Raw genomic sequence first — 20,908 nt, 5'->3', positions numbered from 1 at the left:
CCGTCCAGGTGTTGAAAGTCTGAGACCTCGTCTTGCGTTTTAGGTGTCAGGTGAGGCCGGAGAGGGTTTCGATTCTTCGTCCTTCTCCCACCAACAGAGGGAGACCCACTGTTAGCATCAGAGCCAAGAAGAGAATCGCACAGATTGATAGAATGGGGCAGTAGAATAGTGGGAGTATCCTTCTCTTCCCTCCCTACCTCTCCTTCCTGTGGGGTAAAACAGGTTCACGAACTTGGCATCCTCAGTCCTTCACACTCTAGCCTCGACCTTTCTACCATCAGCTCTATAGCTGTCTTCCCTCACGTGTCCCACCATAGATGCAGGACTCTCTAGGACCACACTGCGTTCGTAAAAGTGACACGTTCTTTCACACATAGGAGAAAACACCGCAATATTTTCCTTCTGACTAAGATGGTTCCCCCCACGTTCCTGTCTGGCAAAACCACAGGCTTTTCCTGTATGATTCAGATCGAATATTGCTTCTTCGGTGAAGTTGTCCTGCCACACCTCAGATCAAATGGTTTCTGTTTCTGTTCTCCTTTAGCACTGCTCTCTAAACAATTGATTATGCCCTGTATCGACCTGTATCTATAAATTACAAGGGTGTCACTATACCAATTATATATATCTAAAAGCACATAAAAACAGAAAAATTTAAAGTATGAGATAAAAAAACATCAAATCAAATTTGACTATTTTTTCTTGTCCCTACCCCCACCCCCAGCACAGGGTGCCCCTCCTTTGTACATAACTCTATCATGTTGATAGCATTTATTGCATTCTATTGTAATTCTATGTCAATACCCCGTTGAATTAGCCTTTGTATCTGCACATAAACTAGGTGCTTATATACAGCTGTTGAATTAGCCTAATAACATTAGAAATCATTTTTTATAAATAGTTTCAAGTTCCCATAATTTCTCAGTGATGACAGATTGAAGAAATTGCTATGTTGACTGAGTTATCCCAACAACGGCAGTTTAAAGTCAGGTGAATCGCTTTCCTTCATTTAAACTGCCCTGATCTTGTGCTCAGTTAGATTTTCTTTCTGTCAGTCCTGGATTTATGCTTTAGAGCCCCAATAAATGACAATCCGATCCCAGATCTGGAGATATTAAAAATTCCAGATCTGGGTTTGTTTTCGAAATGAAGTATTTGGACACTGCCGTCGCAGCTAGGACTGGGTCATTAATCTGCAAATATGAAAGTCTCCCCAAACAAGCCAAAAGCCCATTATTCATGCAACACTTGAGGCAAAGAAAAAAGTCAAATAGGAATATACTTTAAATAGCCACAATTCCCATTTCTGAAAATTCTATTCATTTTGGGCATTCAAGGCTCAGTGCTTTTTCTTATGAGAATTATCTGACTGTGAAATACTTGCTAAAAAAATAGAATCTTTAAAGAATACTATTATGTTGTGGTCCTCTACAACGTTCATTCTACTTGCTTAAATTACATGCTGATGGCTGAGCTATGTAGGCAACATACTAATGTGTTAATAATTAAATGAGTGCTATGAGGAAAGCCAGCAAACTCCTGCCTGATAGGAAGGTGGCTCAGTGAGTGCGTGTTGACTCCACATGATGTTCTATGGTTTCATTTCCCAGCATCCTTCCAATAACCATCTCTGTTCCAAAATAGCCCTTAAAAAAAAACAAAACTCATTTGAAATAGGTCTGTACAGAGTCTTGACTGAGCACTTACTCTTTATTTTGTTTCTGTGTACATCTCCCTCAAGACAACATTAAATTTCTGCTAAGGGCTATTTGGAAACAATAATATGGCAATAAGCTGTTGGCAACTGCTTTTATTTGGGACACCCTACAGATAAGAGATTGAGAGTAGGTTTAAAATTAAAGGAGTTGTTTGGTGTTTGAGTTGGTGTTTGGGATAATAAACCACGCACTCCTCCTTTCCTCTGGGGATTTATTCCTAACTGTCCCACACTGGAGAAATAGTAGCCAAAGTACTGCTTAAACAAGAATCCCATTGTGGGGCTATCATGAAGCTGGGTGCATGTGGCCCAGGCAATCAAATGGGAAGGATTGATATACTCCCTCGGGAGCAAAGTTCTGTGGAGGCAAAACGTCGAAGAGGAAGTTCCTTTTGTCCATCCTGACCTTAAGACCAGTAACACAACTCACTTGCAAAGCATAGGCCGGAGGATGCCTTGAATTCCAGTCAACCAGATCAACACGTCCTCATTCTTTTGAAGTTCTAATAAAGCAGAGTTGGGGGACGCCTGGGTGGCTCAGTCGGTTAAGCACCTGACTCTTGGATTTCGGCTCAGGTCATGATCTCATGGTTGTGAGGTCAAGCCCCACATTGGGCTCTGCCCTGGCAGTGCAGAAGCTGCTTGGGATTCTCTCTATTTCCCTCTCTCTCTGCTCTCCTCCCCCCTCTCTCATGCTCTCTTTCTCTCTCTCTCAAACAAAAAATAAAAAAAAAAATAGAGTTGAGTATAAGAATAAATGTGGGTTACCATCTGCTATGGGGAAGGAGGCCTAGTATGATGAGAAGTTCTGAAAATTCCTCTTCTCCAATAATGATAATATTCAGTTCTATGATTTGCTGGTGTTTTCTAAATTTCATGGGTTTGAAGTTAAGTATCTGTTGAGTTATGCCATATTATGCTGCAGTAACAAATGACCCCAAACTCTCAGAGGCTTACATAATAAAGATTTATTTTTCCCTCACTCTACACGCCTATCAAAGGTCAGCTGTACCTCTGCTCTATGTCATTTTGACCCTGGGACCCAAGGTGATAGAACAGCTTTTGCCTGGGACATTGGCAGTTGCCGTAGCAGAAGAGGAAAAAATATGGCAAACTATACATCACTTATGCTCACATTTCATTGGGCAAAGTAAGTTGCACAGCCACATATGAGGGAGGGGTTGTGTCATCCTTCCGAGGAAAGGTCACCACAAGTGGGCCACTGAATATGATTAAACTATATTACAATTAATGTGTGTTGTTACATTCCTATGTTTTATATTGACCCCAGGGAACTTTAGAAAAGTGAGACACAAAGGAGATCTAGAAATGGATAAATACAACTATGGACGCATTCCAGCCCCAGTTACGGTTTATTGTCAAATACTCTAAAAAAAAAAAAAAAAAAAGGCTTATTTTTGCTTACAATATATGTCTATGTCAGGGGCCTCTGATCTGTGGTGTTCTACAGTGTCCACACCCAGAGACACGGGCCTCCGCCCCTTCATCTGCAACATGGTGGACCCATGGCAGGGAAAGAGAACATAATAATTTGCATACTTTGTCTTAAAGACTTTCACCAAGAGGTAACACATGACACTTCTACTCCCATTCTGTTGACCAAAGTAGATCACATGGCCATGCCCAAATGTAAAGGGAAAGCACTATCCCATGATGTGCTTGGAGGGAGGAGAACCAAACCACAGTGAAACCACCCAACGACTACCACAGAATATATTGAAGATGGCCTAGGCTGAGCAATTGAGTAAGAATCCAGAATCCACCAACCCTCTGTGACTGCTCTGGCCGGATTGGACAGAATAGAGGGGAATGAAAAAAAGTACATCTTCTGTCTGTCTCTTCAACTTTAATTTCTTCATGGGGAGAAATAAAAGAGTTAAAGTTTCATACGTTGATGCAAATGTTGAGTTATTTTATATACTAGCATTGTATTATCTGGGCTGGGTTCCTGTCTGAGCTCACTATATAAACCTGCCAGACAAACTTAGTTGGCCATGGAAATAAATTATGGATGGCTCTCAACCTATTATAGAGTATGACCCTGGATAGAACAACATCTCACCTTGATCCAGTTTAGAGGAAAGTGGGAGCCACCTCATAAAGGCCTGAGGGGCTCAAATACTCACATTTGGGGGGATTTTCAGAAAAGATAGGATAATTTCAGGAAGGGGCCAGAGTAAAGTTCTCCATTAGGCACAGCAGGCATAGGGTCTGGGGTCAAAAACCTTTCAGCATATTCTTTTAATATCAGAAGAAAAAAAGAACTTTCATGCTGAAGAAAATGTTTTCACATATAATATTGATATAGTCATCTTTTTACCAATGCTTTAGTAAACTATACTTTTTTATTTTATTATGGGGCAAGGGGCTTATGAAGACAAAAGTCCCTAAGACCCATGAACTCCGGATTCTCCCCCAACCTTCTCTCTGGAGAACAATAGAAATATGGTCGACTCAGCCTGATCATTGAATACGTTGGGATTAATAAGCCAAGAACTCAAATGAGGAACTTCTGGCCTCGAGGGGGAAAATATGGCCTCCCCTGCTCCCCATCCCAGGGCACATCATATAGAAGAGTGCTAAAAAGGATGTCCAAGGTCTACATAATAATTTGGGGATCAAGACATGGTGGAGATTTGCTGGATGACAGAGTGTGATGTGGCAAGTATTACAATCCTAAGCCAGAGAATAAAGTCTATTTCTGGATTCTTCTCTTTCCAAGTCTTGTCATATGTCTGGCCTGGGGTTGTTCCCCAATGTGGTTCTTCATTCTCTCTACAGGGGGTGGGAGTGAGCTAGTCCACAAGTTCTAGCCTATGCTTTGAGGCCAAGTTATTATTTCTCAGGATTGCTCATCCTTGGTGCACTTTTGTCCTTAGTATCAGCCACCTCACCATTATCTCCCATCTGCACCATAAGGACGTCCAAACTGGAGGCCATGTTTCCACCCTTGCCCTCTGTAGTGCAGACCTGTGTTACACATAGTGGTAACCACAAGCCATGTATTCAATGGCTACTAAGCCCTTGAAATGTGACTCTGCTGAATTAAGAGGTGCTGTAAGAGTAAAATATATACCAGATTTCAAAGATTTAATATTTTTTAAAAGACGTACATACTATCTTAATAATAATTTTATATTGATACGTTATACTATTAATACTATTAATAATTTAGACATCAGGTTAAGTTAAATATACTAAAATTATTTTCACTTGTTTCTTTTTACTTTTTAATGTGGCAGCGAGAAAATTTTTAAAAATCATTTATGACTCATTTTTGCGACTCATATTGTATTTCTATCAGACAACGTTGCTCTAGAATGTTGCAGCACCTAGAGTGATCCTTTGGGAATCATGAATATCATGTTTCTCCTCTACTCAAAACCCTCCAAAGTGGGGCGCCTGGGTGGCGCAGTCGGTTAAGCGTCCGACTTCAGCCAGGTCACGATCTCGCGGTCCGTGAGTTCGAGCCCCGCGTCAGGCTCTGGGCTGATGGCTCGGAGCCTGGAGCCTGTTTCCAATTCTGTGTCTCCCTCTCTCTCTGCCCCTCCCCCATTCATGCTCTGTCTCTCTCTGTCCCAAAATAAATAAAAAAACGTTGAAAAAAAAATTAAAAAAAAAAAAACAAAACAAAAAAACCCTCCAAAGCTTTTTGCATTTCACTCAGAGGCAAATAACAGATCTCATTGTGAGCGATAAGGTCTTATGTCATCATAGATGATCCCAGTGACCTCTCTGACCCCCTCTCCTACCACTTTTGCCTTTGCAACTCCGTTTAGGACACACTGGTCTTCTTGCTACTTGGTACACATGCTAACCATGCTTCTATCCCAGGGTCTTTGCATCTGTTTTTCCCTCTGCTTAGAATCCCTTTCCCCAGATATTTGTATGTCATTACCTCACTTCCTTCAGGTCTGTGCTTTTATCACCCCGTTTTAAGGAGAAATGTGCATGCGTGCACATACACACACACACACACACGCACACACACACAGTCCCCTGAACCACCTGTTCCCTCCTTATTCTGTTTAAGTTTTCCTCACTGCTTACCATAAGCCATCATTTTGTCTTTTTTTTTCTGTCTCCCTCTGTTAGAAAGTAAGATCCATGAGGGCAAGGCTTTTTGTGTGTTATTTACTGCTAAAGACCAAGTGCCTAGAACAGTGCCTGGCACGTAGGAGATACTTAAAGAATCAATGTTGAATGGATGAATATCGAGCAGTAAATGTGTGGGGATCCGTGGGGGAAAGCTCAGGATGACCCTGAGGTTTGCCACTAGCCACATAAAAGGATCTCCTTCACCACCGATAGATTTCTACAACAGGGTTTGAAGCAAAAATCTAATAATGGTATCGTCTCTGCCTGACTTTGTTCTCTGTAGAAACTCAAGGACAGGACAGGACCTGGGGATACTAGGTGCCATCCAAATGTCATCAACCCTAACACAGCCACAAAAAATCTCTCTTACGTGTGGGTGTGTGTCCTTTTTTCCTTTCCTTTTCCTTTAAACACAACTAAAACAGAATACAGTGATTTTTTTAAGGTTTATCTATTTTTCAGAGAGAGAGCGCAAGCAGGGAGGGGCAGAGAGAGAGGGGGACAGAGGATCTGAAGCAGGCTCCTTGCCGACATCAGTGAGCCTGATACAGACCTCGAACTCAGGAACTGTGAAACCATGACCTGAGCAGAAGTCACTCAACCAGCTGAGCCACCCAGGCGCCCCCATAATACGGTATTTTAAAATTATTAGACAAAATGAAAAGGAAGCTAAGAAATCCAAATAGCATAAAACCAATTACTGTAGGGCTTGGGCTGTGATCCTACAATAACTACAGTCAAGTCACAGACTGATTAAATTTTCAAGGGCAAGGCCTGGCTTCCTCTGGTTTCGGCTTTCATCTGTCTCCAGATCATATGTGCTCTGGGTGTTACCTCATGTCCCCATTACCTAGTACACTCCTGAACATTGCCCTCAATTCAGGGAGACCCTGGAACACTGACTTCGTGCCACAAATCTTTGTTTGCCAGAGACCTCACTTCATAGTTTATGGTTTCTCTAAAACACAGTTAATCCCCAGTTCTTCCAGTCAGCCCCCTCCCCTGCCCTCACTGGCTCTGAGATACACTTCTATGGGCTGTTCTCACCCCTACTGGACTCCAGGGAACCTTCCTGGCAAGATTTAGCCACTTGGTCTCAATTAACAGGGACCCTCTGTGCCCCTTCCCCAGGGGAGGTTAGGATCTGCTCTGTGTGAGATCAGACGGGAGTACAGCCCCGCCTACACTCCGGAAGCTTCACCCCATCCCATCCCCACAAATTGCTCAGCACCAGCGATATTAACTGTGCCTCTAACAGGATGAACATGATTCCATTCTCTGGGACTCGCCTGGTAGGGATTTTGTGCCTTAGGCGGCGCTTGAAGAGAAGGGAAGGAATTACTCAGGAGCCCTTTGGTCTATTTCCTCGTGTTGCCTGCACCCACACCCACTACCTCTATCACCCAAGCCTGCCACCCAGTGCTGGCCCCACACCCCGCGCCTCCTCCCCCTGCACTTTCCCACCCCTTTGTACCAAGCGAGGACTTCCGTATTTAACACCTGGCTCCACCAGTTACCAGCTGTCCTTTGGGAAGTCACTGAATCCAGCAGAGTTGTACTTGCATCTGTAAAATGAGGATGAAATAGAAGGTACCTGTCTCAGAGGGGCCCTGGAAGCTTCTCTGGAAAACACGTGTGCCTCCCGCCCCTGGCTCCCCTCTCCTGAGCTGTAAGTACCATGTCAACCCGGAGTTTCAGGGCCTGACTTCATCCCCATCACAGAAGAAAAGGAACACATAGCAGAGCTCAGCCGAGAGACGGATGTACAAAGACAGAGCAAGTCCTGATAAGCTCACTGGAGGCCCTGGATATGGCCGAGCCTGAAGTGGAGATGGGGTGAGATATGCACCCCGAGACTTCCAAGTTACGTGCATCACCAAATTCCCGTTTTTAGTTTTAGCTTGTTGGCTGGTTGGATCCGCATTGCCCGCAAAAGCTCAAACTAAAATACTCCTTTTCTATGCCGTGGCTCTTCACTTAGGCAGCTTCGTGTAAGATTTTCATGAGCCTCTGGCTCCCCTGGGTGGCAAAGAGAATAAATTCACATTTCTAGGATTCCTACTTTCTACACGGGCATTTTCATTTCTACAATTTATTCACACTTTGACGCCCCTAGTCTCAGATGTATTGGGGTTTGCTCTTAGCCCACAGGTGCTTTGCCAGAGAATTCCTTTTCGTGATCCACCCACTCACCTCGCTGTGGTGGTGCTGTGTCTGAAGTGAGCCAGTCGAAGCCCCTCACTGGTCCTATTTGGGGTAGCCACTGGGGTTGGATCAGATGCGTAGTGAATGACCCCAGTCAGGGGAGCAGAGGGTCACCCTCCTCCAGAAGCAGTCGGGACCCAAAGCACCACTTTGGTATCATTACGGGTTTCACCAACCAATTGTGTGAACCAGCCCAGGTTCTAGCATGTTCTAAAAAGCCCCGGCCTTGTGAATTGGCCTCATCCAAATCACTTTGAATGAGGAAAGTGTAGAATTGAAAAAAGAACAAGCTGATAGCCATTGTCATCATGCAATTTGTAAAGGCGTATTTAAACACACAAAGGTTCGGCCATATGGATTTTATTTTATCACGATCAATTTCCTGGATAGCCATTGCTATTACAAACATCAACGAGGTCCTTGGAACCCTTCCTGACCTTTTCGTACCCACGCACCATCTGGAAACACATCTTTAGTACGTACCACTCTGTTGTGCTTATGTTTTTTACATAATTGTCGCTCGTTCCTCACTGCGACCCTGGCAGTTCAGAAATACTAACCTGCTTGTCCCCACAGGTGTCATTCACCTTCTGTGTATTTGCATACCCTGGGAGAGAAACAGAGTACCCTTCTCCCAGCCGCCTCACCTCAGCTCAGGTGTGTCTACCTTATCGCCCCATTCCATGCCCTTGGCCCAAGTCTGCTTCTGCTTCTATGCACAGTGCTGTCGTTACAGTGATTGCATCGGATGATTGAAGCGTGGTCTTTATCTTTTTTTTTTTTTTTTTCTTTAAAAAGTGCTTCCTAGCACAGGGCTTCGCCCAAGGTTTATTAAATGAATATATGAATTAGAAGGATAGAAGAAGACAAAATGGCGTTTGTTGAGGACCCGCTGGCCAGATGCCCTATGGCACTGGGGTAAGAAGGTAACAAGCGAGCATAGATAAATGGCCTGGAGACATACCTAGCACAAAGTGCACATGCATATTGAGTGAAGGATGGCAGATTCACATTCTGAAGAGGAAAGCTGAGGGTCCAAGAGCTTCAGCTACTTCCTGAAGTCACAGAGTTACACTGAGAGAGCTAAGATTTGAATAAAGCTCTGTCTGGTCCCCAAGCCCTGGCCTCCCCGTAGCCTTCCATTTAACACCTCACCGCAGCAGGCAGGCAATTTTTTTTCTGTTGATCGTGATCTTCCAAATCAATGGTAACACTTTTACATAACGACTTTCCATGGGAAGAATTCCACAAATAGTTGGTGGTTGAATGGGTGAGTGAATAGGCTGGGGGAAACTTCCAGTGCGGAGCAAACACGGGTGGCTGACAGAAGTCCAATTAGTGGGTGGTATTAGACGACTCCTTTAGAAGACGTACAATATCACTATAGCGATCCATTAAGCAGAAGCAAAATGCATGATAAAATAACCGTGGGTAAAGGGCTCTAAGAACAATGTAACAAAAGTAAACGTAAAGAAAATAAAGTTAATCTTTCCAAGACAGTGACAAAGTTAAAATCTGTGATAGAATGTTCTTAAGAATCTCTGACAGCGGAGAGGAGGCATTTTTAGCCTCCCTGCTAAAATCTGCTTCTCTGGTTTTGAATTATCTGCAAAGATATGAACACAGATCTAACATTTTGAAATCTGTGGACGGTTACTTGTCTGAGCAGCCATGAGGTATGAGGAGTGCACTGTGACCGGTGAGGACAAGTAAAGAATTTCAGGTTCTCTTACTGGGGAAGGGTTACGAGGGAAATGAAGCTAATTGGAAGCATTGCGGGTGACCAGGAAATTAAATAATCAAAGCAGTGACAGCCATAGCTGCTGTCTGTTATGTTCCCTTTCTGTGGCAGGCACTTTGCTTATGTTACATTATTGAATTAACTGGCCCCCACGATACACGAAGCGGTAGGATTTCTTACCCACATTTCACAGGTAACGTTTTCGGAGAGGTGAGGTATAGCAGTTTGCCCAAGAGATGTTGCAGATGCAAAGACTGACACCCAGGTCCATCTGACTCCAGACACGGATGCTGCTGGGTTGTCTTGTGACTCTCACCGTAAAGGCAAATCCACAGCCCCACTGCTGGGGCCCTGAACCCTACCACACTCGGTTCCAAGAGCCGCAACGCCTTCAGTTTGCTAAGGACGTGGGCTGATCACCATCATGGCCTCCGTACAAAGCGAAGGCCTTGCACCCTGAAGGTGCTCATCCACTCGTAGGTGAAGCCAAGGGCTACTCTGTAATCAGTGAGGTGCAAAGTTGACCAGTTAGCAGAAAAAGCATTTCAAGCTGAAGGCTTAGAGGCATTTTAATTATGTAAACTGGAAGGACATATTTAAAGCACAAAGGTTTTGGCCATTTTGGTTTTATTTTATTGTGATTAATTTCCTAGAGACCCACTACTATTGAAAAAAGTCAACAAGGTCCTCGCTGTCCGTTTTGGAAACAGCCCCGTGCTCCTCAATATTACTGTCTTTCTCCCACCATCCCTGCCAAGCATCCTCACACTCTCTTACTTATAAACTCTCCCTCAGGGAAGAGTTCTGTTCAAGGACAAATGTGATCCCCAAGGATGGGTCATAGATCACAGTAGTAAGGGTGGGGCTTCCTGTACTCCCAAGGAACAAAAATGTCCTTTGCTTTCATCTCTGTCCCCCAGGGGTAACAAGCATAGTTGGTCCTTCCTCTTCCTTAGGAGGTGTCCTGACCATTGGAAGATCAAACGCGGCCAGCGTGGGGCCGGACGAAATAAAGTTCTGTACTGGTTTGTTCTGGGAGAAAGAGGCCCCTTTCTGACGGCCTCGCAGGACTGAGCAGGACTGAGGCTGCCTTCTGCTGGTAGGTCTCTCAGCCTTTGGAAGGCCAAAGAGAAATCAAGTAGGAAAAGAGCATGCATATGTTAAGAACCTTAGCAGAGGCAGGTCAGGGACTTGCATTTGGCCACGTATGAGACACAACCAATAGTAAATGAGGAGGCTGGAGGCAGGTATGAAAAGGCAGGGTCAGGCACTACAGACATTCCCGACCTTTTGTTCTGGGCTAACCCTGTTGCTTCCCTTAGAGACCAAAGAGAAGAAACTGACCTGTCAAAAAATTAAAAACAGTTGAGAAAGGGTGAACTCCTCAGAAGGGAGACTTTGCAAGGGCAAAATAAAGCGCAATAACAGACTCGGGGAGTGTGCTTTTTTTTTTTAATGAGAAGAAAACGACACACAAACTTCCTCAGGAAAAACAGACTTAATATTTCACAATCTAAATAGCCGGTTTCAGGTTCCTACCAGTAATTGTGTTTTTCTGTCTCTGGGAGGTTGGAGGGATACATCTTCTCCAATGCTTTACTCCTAACATACCTTAAACCTTATGTTTGTTGATATAGAAAGCAGTTGGAAGGCATGTGCTATTATTTTGGAGTGCCTCATCGTTCAGAATTGGCAGCATTTTTTGCTGCCTTTTTGCTATTTCTTCTTTTTGTTGGTGAATTTTAAGAAGCAACTTTAATTTGCATGACTCTTAGTTCTCATGTCCCTCTCTTTTCCAATTATTCCAGTTGTCCACCGCAAGACAACTGACCTTTTGTCATTACATCCATCTCTGCCGAGATCTGACTTTGTAATCAGGCAGCCGGTTCTCCTGAAGTCTCTAGAAAGAGGGATTTCATTTCACTGGGCACAAATGAAATAACGGTCTGACTTGCCCAGTGAAAACAACCCACCCTCCTGAGTGGATTATTAATTCATTCGGGAAACTGAATATACGTGGGTTCCATAAACCTAACGTGCCATCTAACAACAGCATCTGTAAAGATGCTAACATTTCTGGAACTCAGACACATCCTGGTCTCAGAATCTACCTGATGCATTAAAAAAAAACAAAAAAACAAACAAAAAAAAAACCACATAAACGACCACAGGAAAACACCAACACTTCGGTGATTGTTTCCCACTAAAATGAAGGCACTTCTTCCAACAGGGCAAATCCAAATAGTGGCGGGGAAATGACTCATCTTTATTTACAAGGACTTTGAATTTACCCCATTTATAGTTCAGAAAAGAGAAGACATAGGGTACCAATTCTTCTTCCTTTCCTTTTTCTCACATGTGCTGAAGAAACAAAGAAAAGAAAAAAAAAAAAAGAGGAATCTGTTTCTGGCCTACAAATTTAGATTTCAGGATGAAAAATCAGAATATTATGTAGGGCAGCAATGATCCCAGTTATCCAAATATGAAATCTCTTATTTCTACCACAGTAGAATGGTTAAGGTAACCATAGATATAAGAATTGCTTAATAATTTTCAGTAACAGTGCAGGAATTCTAATTATTAGGTCATAAGTAAGGAAACTAAAGCAAAGAAGAGTGGTGAGTCACATACATTTGTCTGAAATAATTTATAATCACAAAAAGACTTCTCAATCACAGGCAAAATCAACCACTCAGAATGGGCAGGGCCCCTTTTCACAACAGCAAGGCATGTCCTGTAGCAAAATGGGAGACACACGATCCCTCCTCGCCTACTGGATGGAACTGTCTGACTTATTCATAGTCTGACTTAGCCTCCAGGTTCAGAATCAAACGTTAGTCTATTTTCTCTCAAAAACATCTATGCATCTTTGTGCCAGGTAAGCTGAAGTGAAAATCTTATAGATATGATAGCAATGGTTCTCAATCAGGGACATTTATTTTCCTACTGCTGGTGGCTAGTGGGTAAAGACCTGTGGTACTGCGAAACACTCTAGGACAGCCCATACACAACAAAGAATCATCTGGCCTAAAATGTCAACGGCGCCAAGGTTGAGAAACCTGGTGTTAGAGGAAAGCTGACACATGTCTCTTTTTTCCCAGTAAGTTTGTGATGTATTTCTGTCTCCCGATAATTCACCAAATATTTATTGAGTATCCATTATGGCACTGTGAAGAAGAAAAACAAGGTCACTGCTTTCCTGAGCCACACAATTTGAAGAGAGGAAATAAGCAAATAAGCAAATAAATAACTAAGTAAACAATTTAATTTCAGAGTGTGGTGCATATTGTTAAGGAAATAAATGGATAACAATAGAGAATAACTAGAGGATGTTTTCGATAGTATAGTCAAGGAAGACCTACCTTGCCGAGGAAATTAGGATGTTTTTAGCAGCAAATAACAGAAACTCCCAAGTCAAGCTGGCCTAAACAGTGAAGAAAAATATGGTTTCACCTAACTCCAGAGGTAGGATGGATCTCAGGGTTGACTTAATGCCCAGGCTCCAATATCTATCCAAGTGTCTATTCCAACTTCCTTTCCAGCATGGCAGTAAGGTCCATCATAACAATTGTTGGTCTCATAACCTCACTTAAGGGTGCCTACGGGAAGGCAAGGAGATGGAATGGGGCACACATAGAACACTCACATCTCAGCCTTCTAAGCAAGAACACTGAGAATCACCTGAGTGGACTATGTAGGTCACGTGCCCATCCCTACACCAATGACTGTGGCCAAGAAGAATGGAATGTGCTGATTGGCTTAAACCAAACAGTGACCACCCTTGGCTGCAAGGTCTGGCATCAGCTTCTCCTTAATAACTAAACAATCCCTTGGGTGTTTCTTGGGGAAGAGTGATGTCCTAACTGGGGGGCACTCAGAAACTTTCTCTGTACATGAGATTCAAACTCAGTTTTGGAGACTGACAAGGAGCTGGCCTAGCCAAGAGCCCAAGGAAGAGCTTGGGGGTGGCGGGGTGCACAAAAGCTTTGAGGTGGCGAAAGGAGGTCATTGGCCCTCCAAGGAGAAAGTGGTTCACACTAAGCTTGGAGGGGCAGATATGAACTTTATCCTATAATTTGAGTTTTTGCTAACCACATTTGTTATATGGTGATTCTTTTTAAGTTGGGAGGGAAAAAAAAAAAACAAAACCCACCAGTCTTTATTTCCTTCAGGATTTTTCCATGCATTCCATGATTACTTTTAGGTAATCATTCTTTCTAGTATCACTTAAAATGAAGACAGAATAGGTTTTATCAGAATTAATTGTCAAAGAACAATTTTCAAGTTAATATATGAGAAGAAAAAATCTTTTAGAAAGCAAATGTTGGAAAAGACTCAACTGGGCAAGATTTGAGGTGTTTGAGCATTCAGATGCACAGGGACTATAGGGAAGCTATGCAAAACTCCTCCTGATTTGGAACAAATTTTCTTTGCTTCTGTAACCCCCCGCACCTGGCACAGGCTGAATACAGAGACAGCCACAATAGTGACTCACACCAGAAGTTGAAGATCATGGGCACTTTCGTGTCCATTATTCTACCTACATGACCACTGTTTTGCCCATCTCTTCCTTCCTTTTAAGGAAGCCCATCACAACTTTTGTTTATATTTACTGCACATGATCTCTCGGAATGGCATTTTTGTTTGGGCTTTTCTTTCATCTTTGCATTTTTGTTTTATTATTCTTTGGGAGCTGTTTCTGTTTCCAATGTTGATGACTCTCTTGTTCATCAAATATGGGGGGAAAACCCCTAGTAACTGCAAGGATACCTGCTAGCAGATTTAGGATAAAGTCACCTTAATTCCTTGTTTACCTTTGGCTCCATAATTAGTAATGATGTGTTGGGATCTGTGTCTGTTCTTTATTTGATCCTAAAATTTCTGACGCTATGACAGAAATAGTGTGAGAAGTTATGTGTATTAAAAATGTAATATATCGGGGCGCCTGGGTGGCTCAGTCGGTTAAACGTCCGACTTTGGCTCAGGTCGTGATCTGGCGGTTTGTGGGTTCGAGCCCTGCGTCAGGCTCTGTACTGACAGCTCGGAGCCTGGAGCCTGCTTCTACTTCTGTGTCTCCCTCTCTCTCTGCCCCTCCCCTACTCATGCTCTGTCTCCCTCTGTCTCTCAAAAATAAATAAATGTAAAAAAATAAAAATGTAATAAATCAAAATAAAATAGTAAAATAGGATAAAGTAATATAAACAAGGATTCTAATTGAATAAGAAACATAGTATCATCTAATTAGATAATGTGATAGTTCATATGGCCCCTACTCCCTCACCTGTCCCAATAATTAAAGTGAACTGATTAAATAAAAGGGGGTTACGAACATGTACAACTCAGCATTCATGGAAGCGTGAGCTGAGATAGCAGTTGTGGTGTTGGCTTTTCTTGAATAATATTACTACCACCATAATTTGTTGAATGCCTACTACCATATAGATGTTGTATTTATATGTAATCCTTCCAAACTCCCAACAAAGATAGTTATCTCCATTTTTACAAATGACACCAAAGCCCCAATAACAATTTGAAGATTACCCAGATATCACATAATAAGGACATACGTTTGGTGGTTTATATACATCCTCAGTTATTACATACAACCTGCGAGGTGGAACTCAAGAAGGTTTAGTAATTATCTCAAGGCCTCACAGCTGGCAAATTCATAAGTATCTAGAGCCAGAATCAAAGCCCATAAAGTCTAATTCTGGAAGGCTGGTACTCTTACAAGCTGTGCTATAAAGTATCTTAGTATAGCCCAGGATTTGAATCTGACTTGAAACTGTCTAGCTCTAAAGGCAAGAACTGTTCCCTTCTTTCTGTTCAAAGGTGCTACCATTCCGGTGATTTTAATACAAGGTTTTGTTATGCAAACAAAGTGGGGGTGAGAGAAGTTTTTGGAAGGCGAAACAAAAAATCAGTACAGCTAAACAATTTTCAAAGGTAAGAATACAATCACCTTTAGATAGCTACTGAAGCAATTAAAAGTTAAGTAGTTCGTCTAAATGCGGGCCGACCATCGAAAGGCACATGCAATTTACTTTGTATGTAATAAAAGCGGGCCTCCCAGGCTTCTATTATAACCTTCTAAGAATTGCCATACTCTTCAGGAGACATATTTTTGTATCTCCAGCTCACTACTACTACCTTATCCAGTTACACACATGTGAACTGTGCTTATATTTCTACGTGCCCGGGGGGAGAGGGAGCAAGGAGTTATCGGGACAACTTGAAAGACACAGAAGTGAGTAAAAGACGTAATAGCAGCAGAATTCCACCTTTTTTTTTTTTCCTTTTCGTCCTTGTCTCTTTACCGAAAACAAGCTGACAGCAACACCACTGTTCAGGGAAAGAAACAAGATCAAACAAGAAGCAAAACTTAATAATTTATGGCCAGGAGGGGCAGGGTAAAACGAGGTCTGCTCAAGTCAGACTTCAAAAATAAGCAGCAAGGGATACTACAGACAGCCTTCCAAATTACGCCACATTTAAAAGGGCTTCCTTTACAAAGAAAACAGTAACAACAACAACAACAACAACAACCTCTTAGTTTATTCCACAAAAGAATATCCTGCCGGCTGATGAATACAAGAACTTTTAACACACACCCTGTGCCTATTATTAGCCGCATCAGCGGAAATTCCTTCTTCTAATTCATAATTCACTGTGGGGTGATCTGTACAACAATAGAAGCGAATACAAACCAAACAGCAAACAAGATGCCACTGCTGGAGAAGGCGCGCAAACACAGTACGGGGAACCGGGCCTCTCCCGCGAACTCCCTAAAACAAAGCCGGGTCCCGGCACGCACTGCGGCCGGAACTACATATCCCAGCATACAAGGCGCACACAGTCTCCCGGCCGGACTACGGTTCCCGACATGCTCTGTTGACAGCTGGTCGGCCTCCTCAGGGTGTAGGGGTCTAGGGTCTCCGCAGAACTGGGGTTTGTTTCCCCGCTCTCAGCCCCTCGGGGTCGCACACCATCACCCACTAGTAAACTGTGAAGATTACGATTTTTGGGGTCCGTCTTCATTGTCCGTTTTATTCGGAGAGCAAAGAGCTGTGGCTAGGGCGGGCGGGGACGTAGGTGGGTCAGTCTGGCCGGCTTGAGCCAATAGCGCCGGAGCGGCTCTTCTGCCACTATGGCAACCGCGGCGCTCCCCAGAGGGACCAGCCACCCATTGGGTAGAATCTTTCGAGAAGGCTCGAGAAGAAGGAAGCGGAAGTGGCACGTGGAGGGGCCGGTGGAGGCGCCGGTGAGTAAATGCCGCAGATTCTGGAAAGTTCTGATCAGTGCGATACATAAGGCTGAGGAATTGGGACCTCCCCTTTTGGGTCGGTAGTTGAGCGCCGCGCCGGTGAGCAGCGGGTGCAGATCGAGACAGTCCTCCCGAGCTTGAGGAGCGCCCCGCGGAGACCGAGCGCCGCTTTCTCCCGTGCTTAGTCCGCCGAGTGCTGCCACTGTCCCCGGGAAGCCGGAGGCGCCGGCAGGCGGGCCGTTCGTGTTTCCGTCCGAGTGACAGAGGAGCGGTCGGACCCCGCGGGAGCCGCGCGCGGCCGGGGCAGGAAGCGGCTGCCGAAGCAGCGGGAGGGCGGCAGGAGGACGCAGACCCAGACCCAGAGCCGAGGCGGAGGCGGAGGCGGACCGCGACCCGGCCATGTCGGTGGTGGGGCTGGACGTGGGCTCGCAGAGCTGTTACATTGCGGTGGCCCGGGCTGGGGGCATCGAGACCATCGCCAACGAGTTCAGCGACCGCTGCACCCCGTAAGTGGGAGCCTGCGGGGGCGCCAGGGGAGGTTCTGGAGTGAGGAGAGAGAGCGGGGGCTGGGGCTGGGGACCGTGGGGACCCGGGGCTCGCGGGCGGGCTGCGGCGCGCCGGGCCGAACGGAGGGCGATGTGGGTAGCGGTGCGCCCCTGGGGAAGGTTGGGAACCGGCGGCCCGGCCCGGCAGGATGCTTGCCCGACAGGGGTGGGGGCTTGCCGGCAGGACTGGAGGGGGGGGGAGGTCGTTTTGGCGATCCGGAGGCCAAGAATAGTCTCAGAGCGGAGAGTCCCAGGGTCGTCGCTTCTGGGGCGGGCTTCCTACTGATGGGAGAGCTAAGGCCAAGCCCGCGATTTCGTTCCCTTTTCTTGGCAAGCCTCAGTTCGCTGCTTCCGCGGCCGCCCCCGTTTCCCCACGCGGCTTCTGAGCTGACTGAGCCGCCCCCAGCTTGTCCCCCTCCTTCCGAGCATGCCTCTGCGCACCGCAGATGCGGGGCTGCTGAGCTTTTTCTTCCGCATGGAGTCTCCGAAATGAACTAGAAGCTTCCAGAGCCTGGATGCTGCTGCTTGTCCAGTGAGCGGGCGGATTGTTGTTAGCGACCGCAGAATCACTCCTTTGATAGATGCCTTTTCTTGCGCACTTTCGGTTGCTAACGCTAGCAGACTTCGTGCCTGGGATCGTTTGTAAAGATGTAAACGGCCTTTTGCTCGTTTTAGGAGAGCCATTCAGGAGGAATCCTAAATCATGTTCTAGTTTATTAATTTTCCACAGTTTAAATAAAGGAGATAAGATGAAAATTGCACACTTTTGTGCTAGAATTCGGGGATGGATGTGGTCAGAATTAGAATGTTCTATTCCACAGCAGCGTGGGGTGGGCAAGGGCAACATTTTATTAAAGCAACTTTTTCAAGGGGCTTGTTTTCTGAAGATCATCATGCAAACACGCCTGCATGTACATTGATGAAAACAACTGATTCCTTCTCAGGAAAATTAATGTAGGTAGTAATTTTTTCAACGTCTGAAACCCAAGATAAAAAGCCTAGAATGATACCTTGAGCTCAAAGGTAGGATGACCGTGTTTGTATCACTGTTTCAGTGCAGATGGCCATTTGTGAAGGTGAATGGAAAATCAGAAAATTAGCAAATGTTTGACATTGGTAGTACCATTGGAAAGACTTATTCCACGATTCTACCTCTTTGCAAATCTACAGTCTGTTCTTTAGATATGTAAAGGTCTGTATAATTGGAGTACGGTAAGAAAGACAGTATGTCAGGCTTTCATGCTTAGGTACAATTCACATCTTTGTTCTCTTTGATCCAATAAAAAAGAAAAGCTGTTCAGATGAGACTAGGAAAATATTGTATACGTGGCTGTGGTGACCACTGTGAAACTGAAGACAGCAGGTATGTCCCTAGAAAAGGTAAACAGAGGGCAGCATTGGCGTTCCCTGTGATCTTGTTGATACAATAGATATTTGGCTACTTGCATTGGCCACTATTAATTTCCAAGTGGAAAATGAGTAAAGTCGTTCTGCAAGTGAATGGTTACTCTAGTCCTAGAATGTTACTTTGTTTTCAGAAGGTTCTAGCCTTTGAACACTTCTGTGGCTTTTAGGATGCTGTTTAGAGCACCTGCACAGATAATTTGGGTCTACGGTATCAGAGCAACCTTAAACTTGATGCAGCCCCGTGTTGAGTGCCCTCAGCATATTCCCACTTTGTTCACCTACCTGCGCCTTGATTGAAAATCTGATTTGCGCTCCTCCTGACAAGACTTGAGTTTATCTGTGCTCTGTGCTACCGTTCCGTTTCCATTGCTGAGAAGGCTGTCTCACAGAGGTCATCTTTCATCTCTTCAAAGCTGACTTAATTAATGGAACTAATTATTCATGCTTTTCCCTCAACAATTACACTCTGTTTGCTGTGGTACTTGCTCTGCATCATACTTACTTGGCCTCCTTAAGTAGAGTTCCCCGTAGGACCCTTTTGTGCTTTTAAACTGCAGAAACCTGACTTAGGCCAACTTGTTTGGATTCATATAAATCTGTTGATCCTGAAGGGGTGGATGTATATCGGGACAGTAATCGGTATGACAGTGATACTTAGATTTGTACAGAGTTGCCAACTGAGAGTGGAATTCACTCCATATATTTTGCTGATCATGTGGCTAGGGCCAAAATAATTCCCTTCATTCAAAGTATTTTCAGAGTTAATGTCCATTTTGCTAATAATTGGGGACCTGGAGAATTACACGGGTATTTGAAGTAATGGAAAATGCCCCCTGAGCCATGAGCAGACTTTTTTGGCTAACTGCCTGTTAGATTACATTCTCAGAGTAACAATTAAGTGGGCTTCTACTAAGTATCTGACTAAAGCTTTAGACTACAACATTGTGCTGTACTTGTGCCGCCCACCAGCACCCCGACCATCGGTAGGAAACTGGTGTATTATTTTCTCGTCTATGCTTTTCAACATTTTGAGACCTGTGGTTTGTATATTTTCTAGATCAGTCATATCATTTGGATCCAAAAACAGAACCATTGGAGTTGCAGCCAAAAATCAGGTATGTTCTTTAAGACCATTCTGGTCACGTTTTTAAGGGAGAGGTTATGAAATATCGAAGCCTGTTTATGTTTGAGTTTTAGAAATGTAATGTACGTATTCCTTAAGAGCCCTTAGATGGTTATTTTTTTTTTTGTTCCCTTCCTCTTTCAGTGAGTAAGATCTGTCTTAACTTTCTAATCTGCCAACCTTAATTTTTAGTGATTTTGCTACCTTCTAATTTATCTAATTTTTAAAAATTATAAATGAGACACCTGAAGTTCTTTCATGTGGAATTGTGATACTCATTTAAGAGTTAAGGAAGATTTCTTCTAGAAGTTCTATATTTTAAAAGCATGTTCAGGTTACTTAGGTAAGACTGGGAGAACTGTGTCTAGATGTGTGCCGTCTTCAGGGTAGCTGTTAGATACACTTGAATTTGCCTCCTCTGCATTGAAATGGGAAGTAAGTAGGACATACACATGAGCTTTTGAAGTCTTACAAGGAAGTAAAGTATCTCATCGATATTCAACATGAGTACATGTTGAATGACAGTATTTTGGATCTGTTAGACTAAATCACTGAAATTAACTTCACTTGTTATTAATGTGACTAGAACATTTATGTATGCCCCTTCCATTTAGGGCTCACATTATAACCAGGAACCCTTAGGGTTGGGGAGGAAAAAAATAAAGGAAAAGAACATGAAATTTGAAATGTTTGGAGAGGCTGTAAGAAAGAGATTGAAAAAATTCTTTTAAACACAGAAAATAGTACTGCTGAAAAAGAAGCAAAACTCTAAACCCTGGAATGCTAT

At 43.9% G+C, this 20,908-nt stretch overlaps 1 protein-coding gene across 6 annotated transcripts in view; it reads left to right on the top strand.

The window, feature by feature from the left end:
• Positions 1-12,628: 12,628 nt before the first annotated feature.
• Positions 12,629-20,908, top strand: part of HSPH1 (heat shock protein family H (Hsp110) member 1) — a 28,474-nt gene continuing 20,194 nt past the window's right edge. For 2 of the 6 annotated variants that reach the window (XM_042946300.1, XM_042945989.1), the window contains exons 1-2: positions 18,040-18,545; positions 20,056-20,113. In XM_042946300.1, the coding sequence (XP_042802234.1) occupies positions 18,376-18,545; positions 20,056-20,113 (228 nt within the window). In that variant the 5' untranslated portion in view covers positions 18,040-18,375. Of the gene's footprint in view, positions 12,661-15,614; positions 15,729-17,125; positions 17,553-18,039; positions 18,546-18,672; positions 18,955-20,055; positions 20,114-20,908 lie in introns of those variants that run through there. The other 4 variants (XM_042946074.1, XM_042946378.1, XM_042946160.1 and 1 more) reach the window with 4 other exon arrangements.

Source organism: Panthera leo, chromosome A1 (assembly GCF_018350215.1).
Source record: "Panthera leo isolate Ple1 chromosome A1, P.leo_Ple1_pat1.1, whole genome shotgun sequence".
Classification (NCBI taxonomy): Eukaryota; Metazoa; Chordata; class Mammalia; order Carnivora; family Felidae; genus Panthera; species Panthera leo.
Note: the sequence above shows the minus strand (reverse complement) of the source record. Positions and strands in the feature narration are given on the sequence as shown.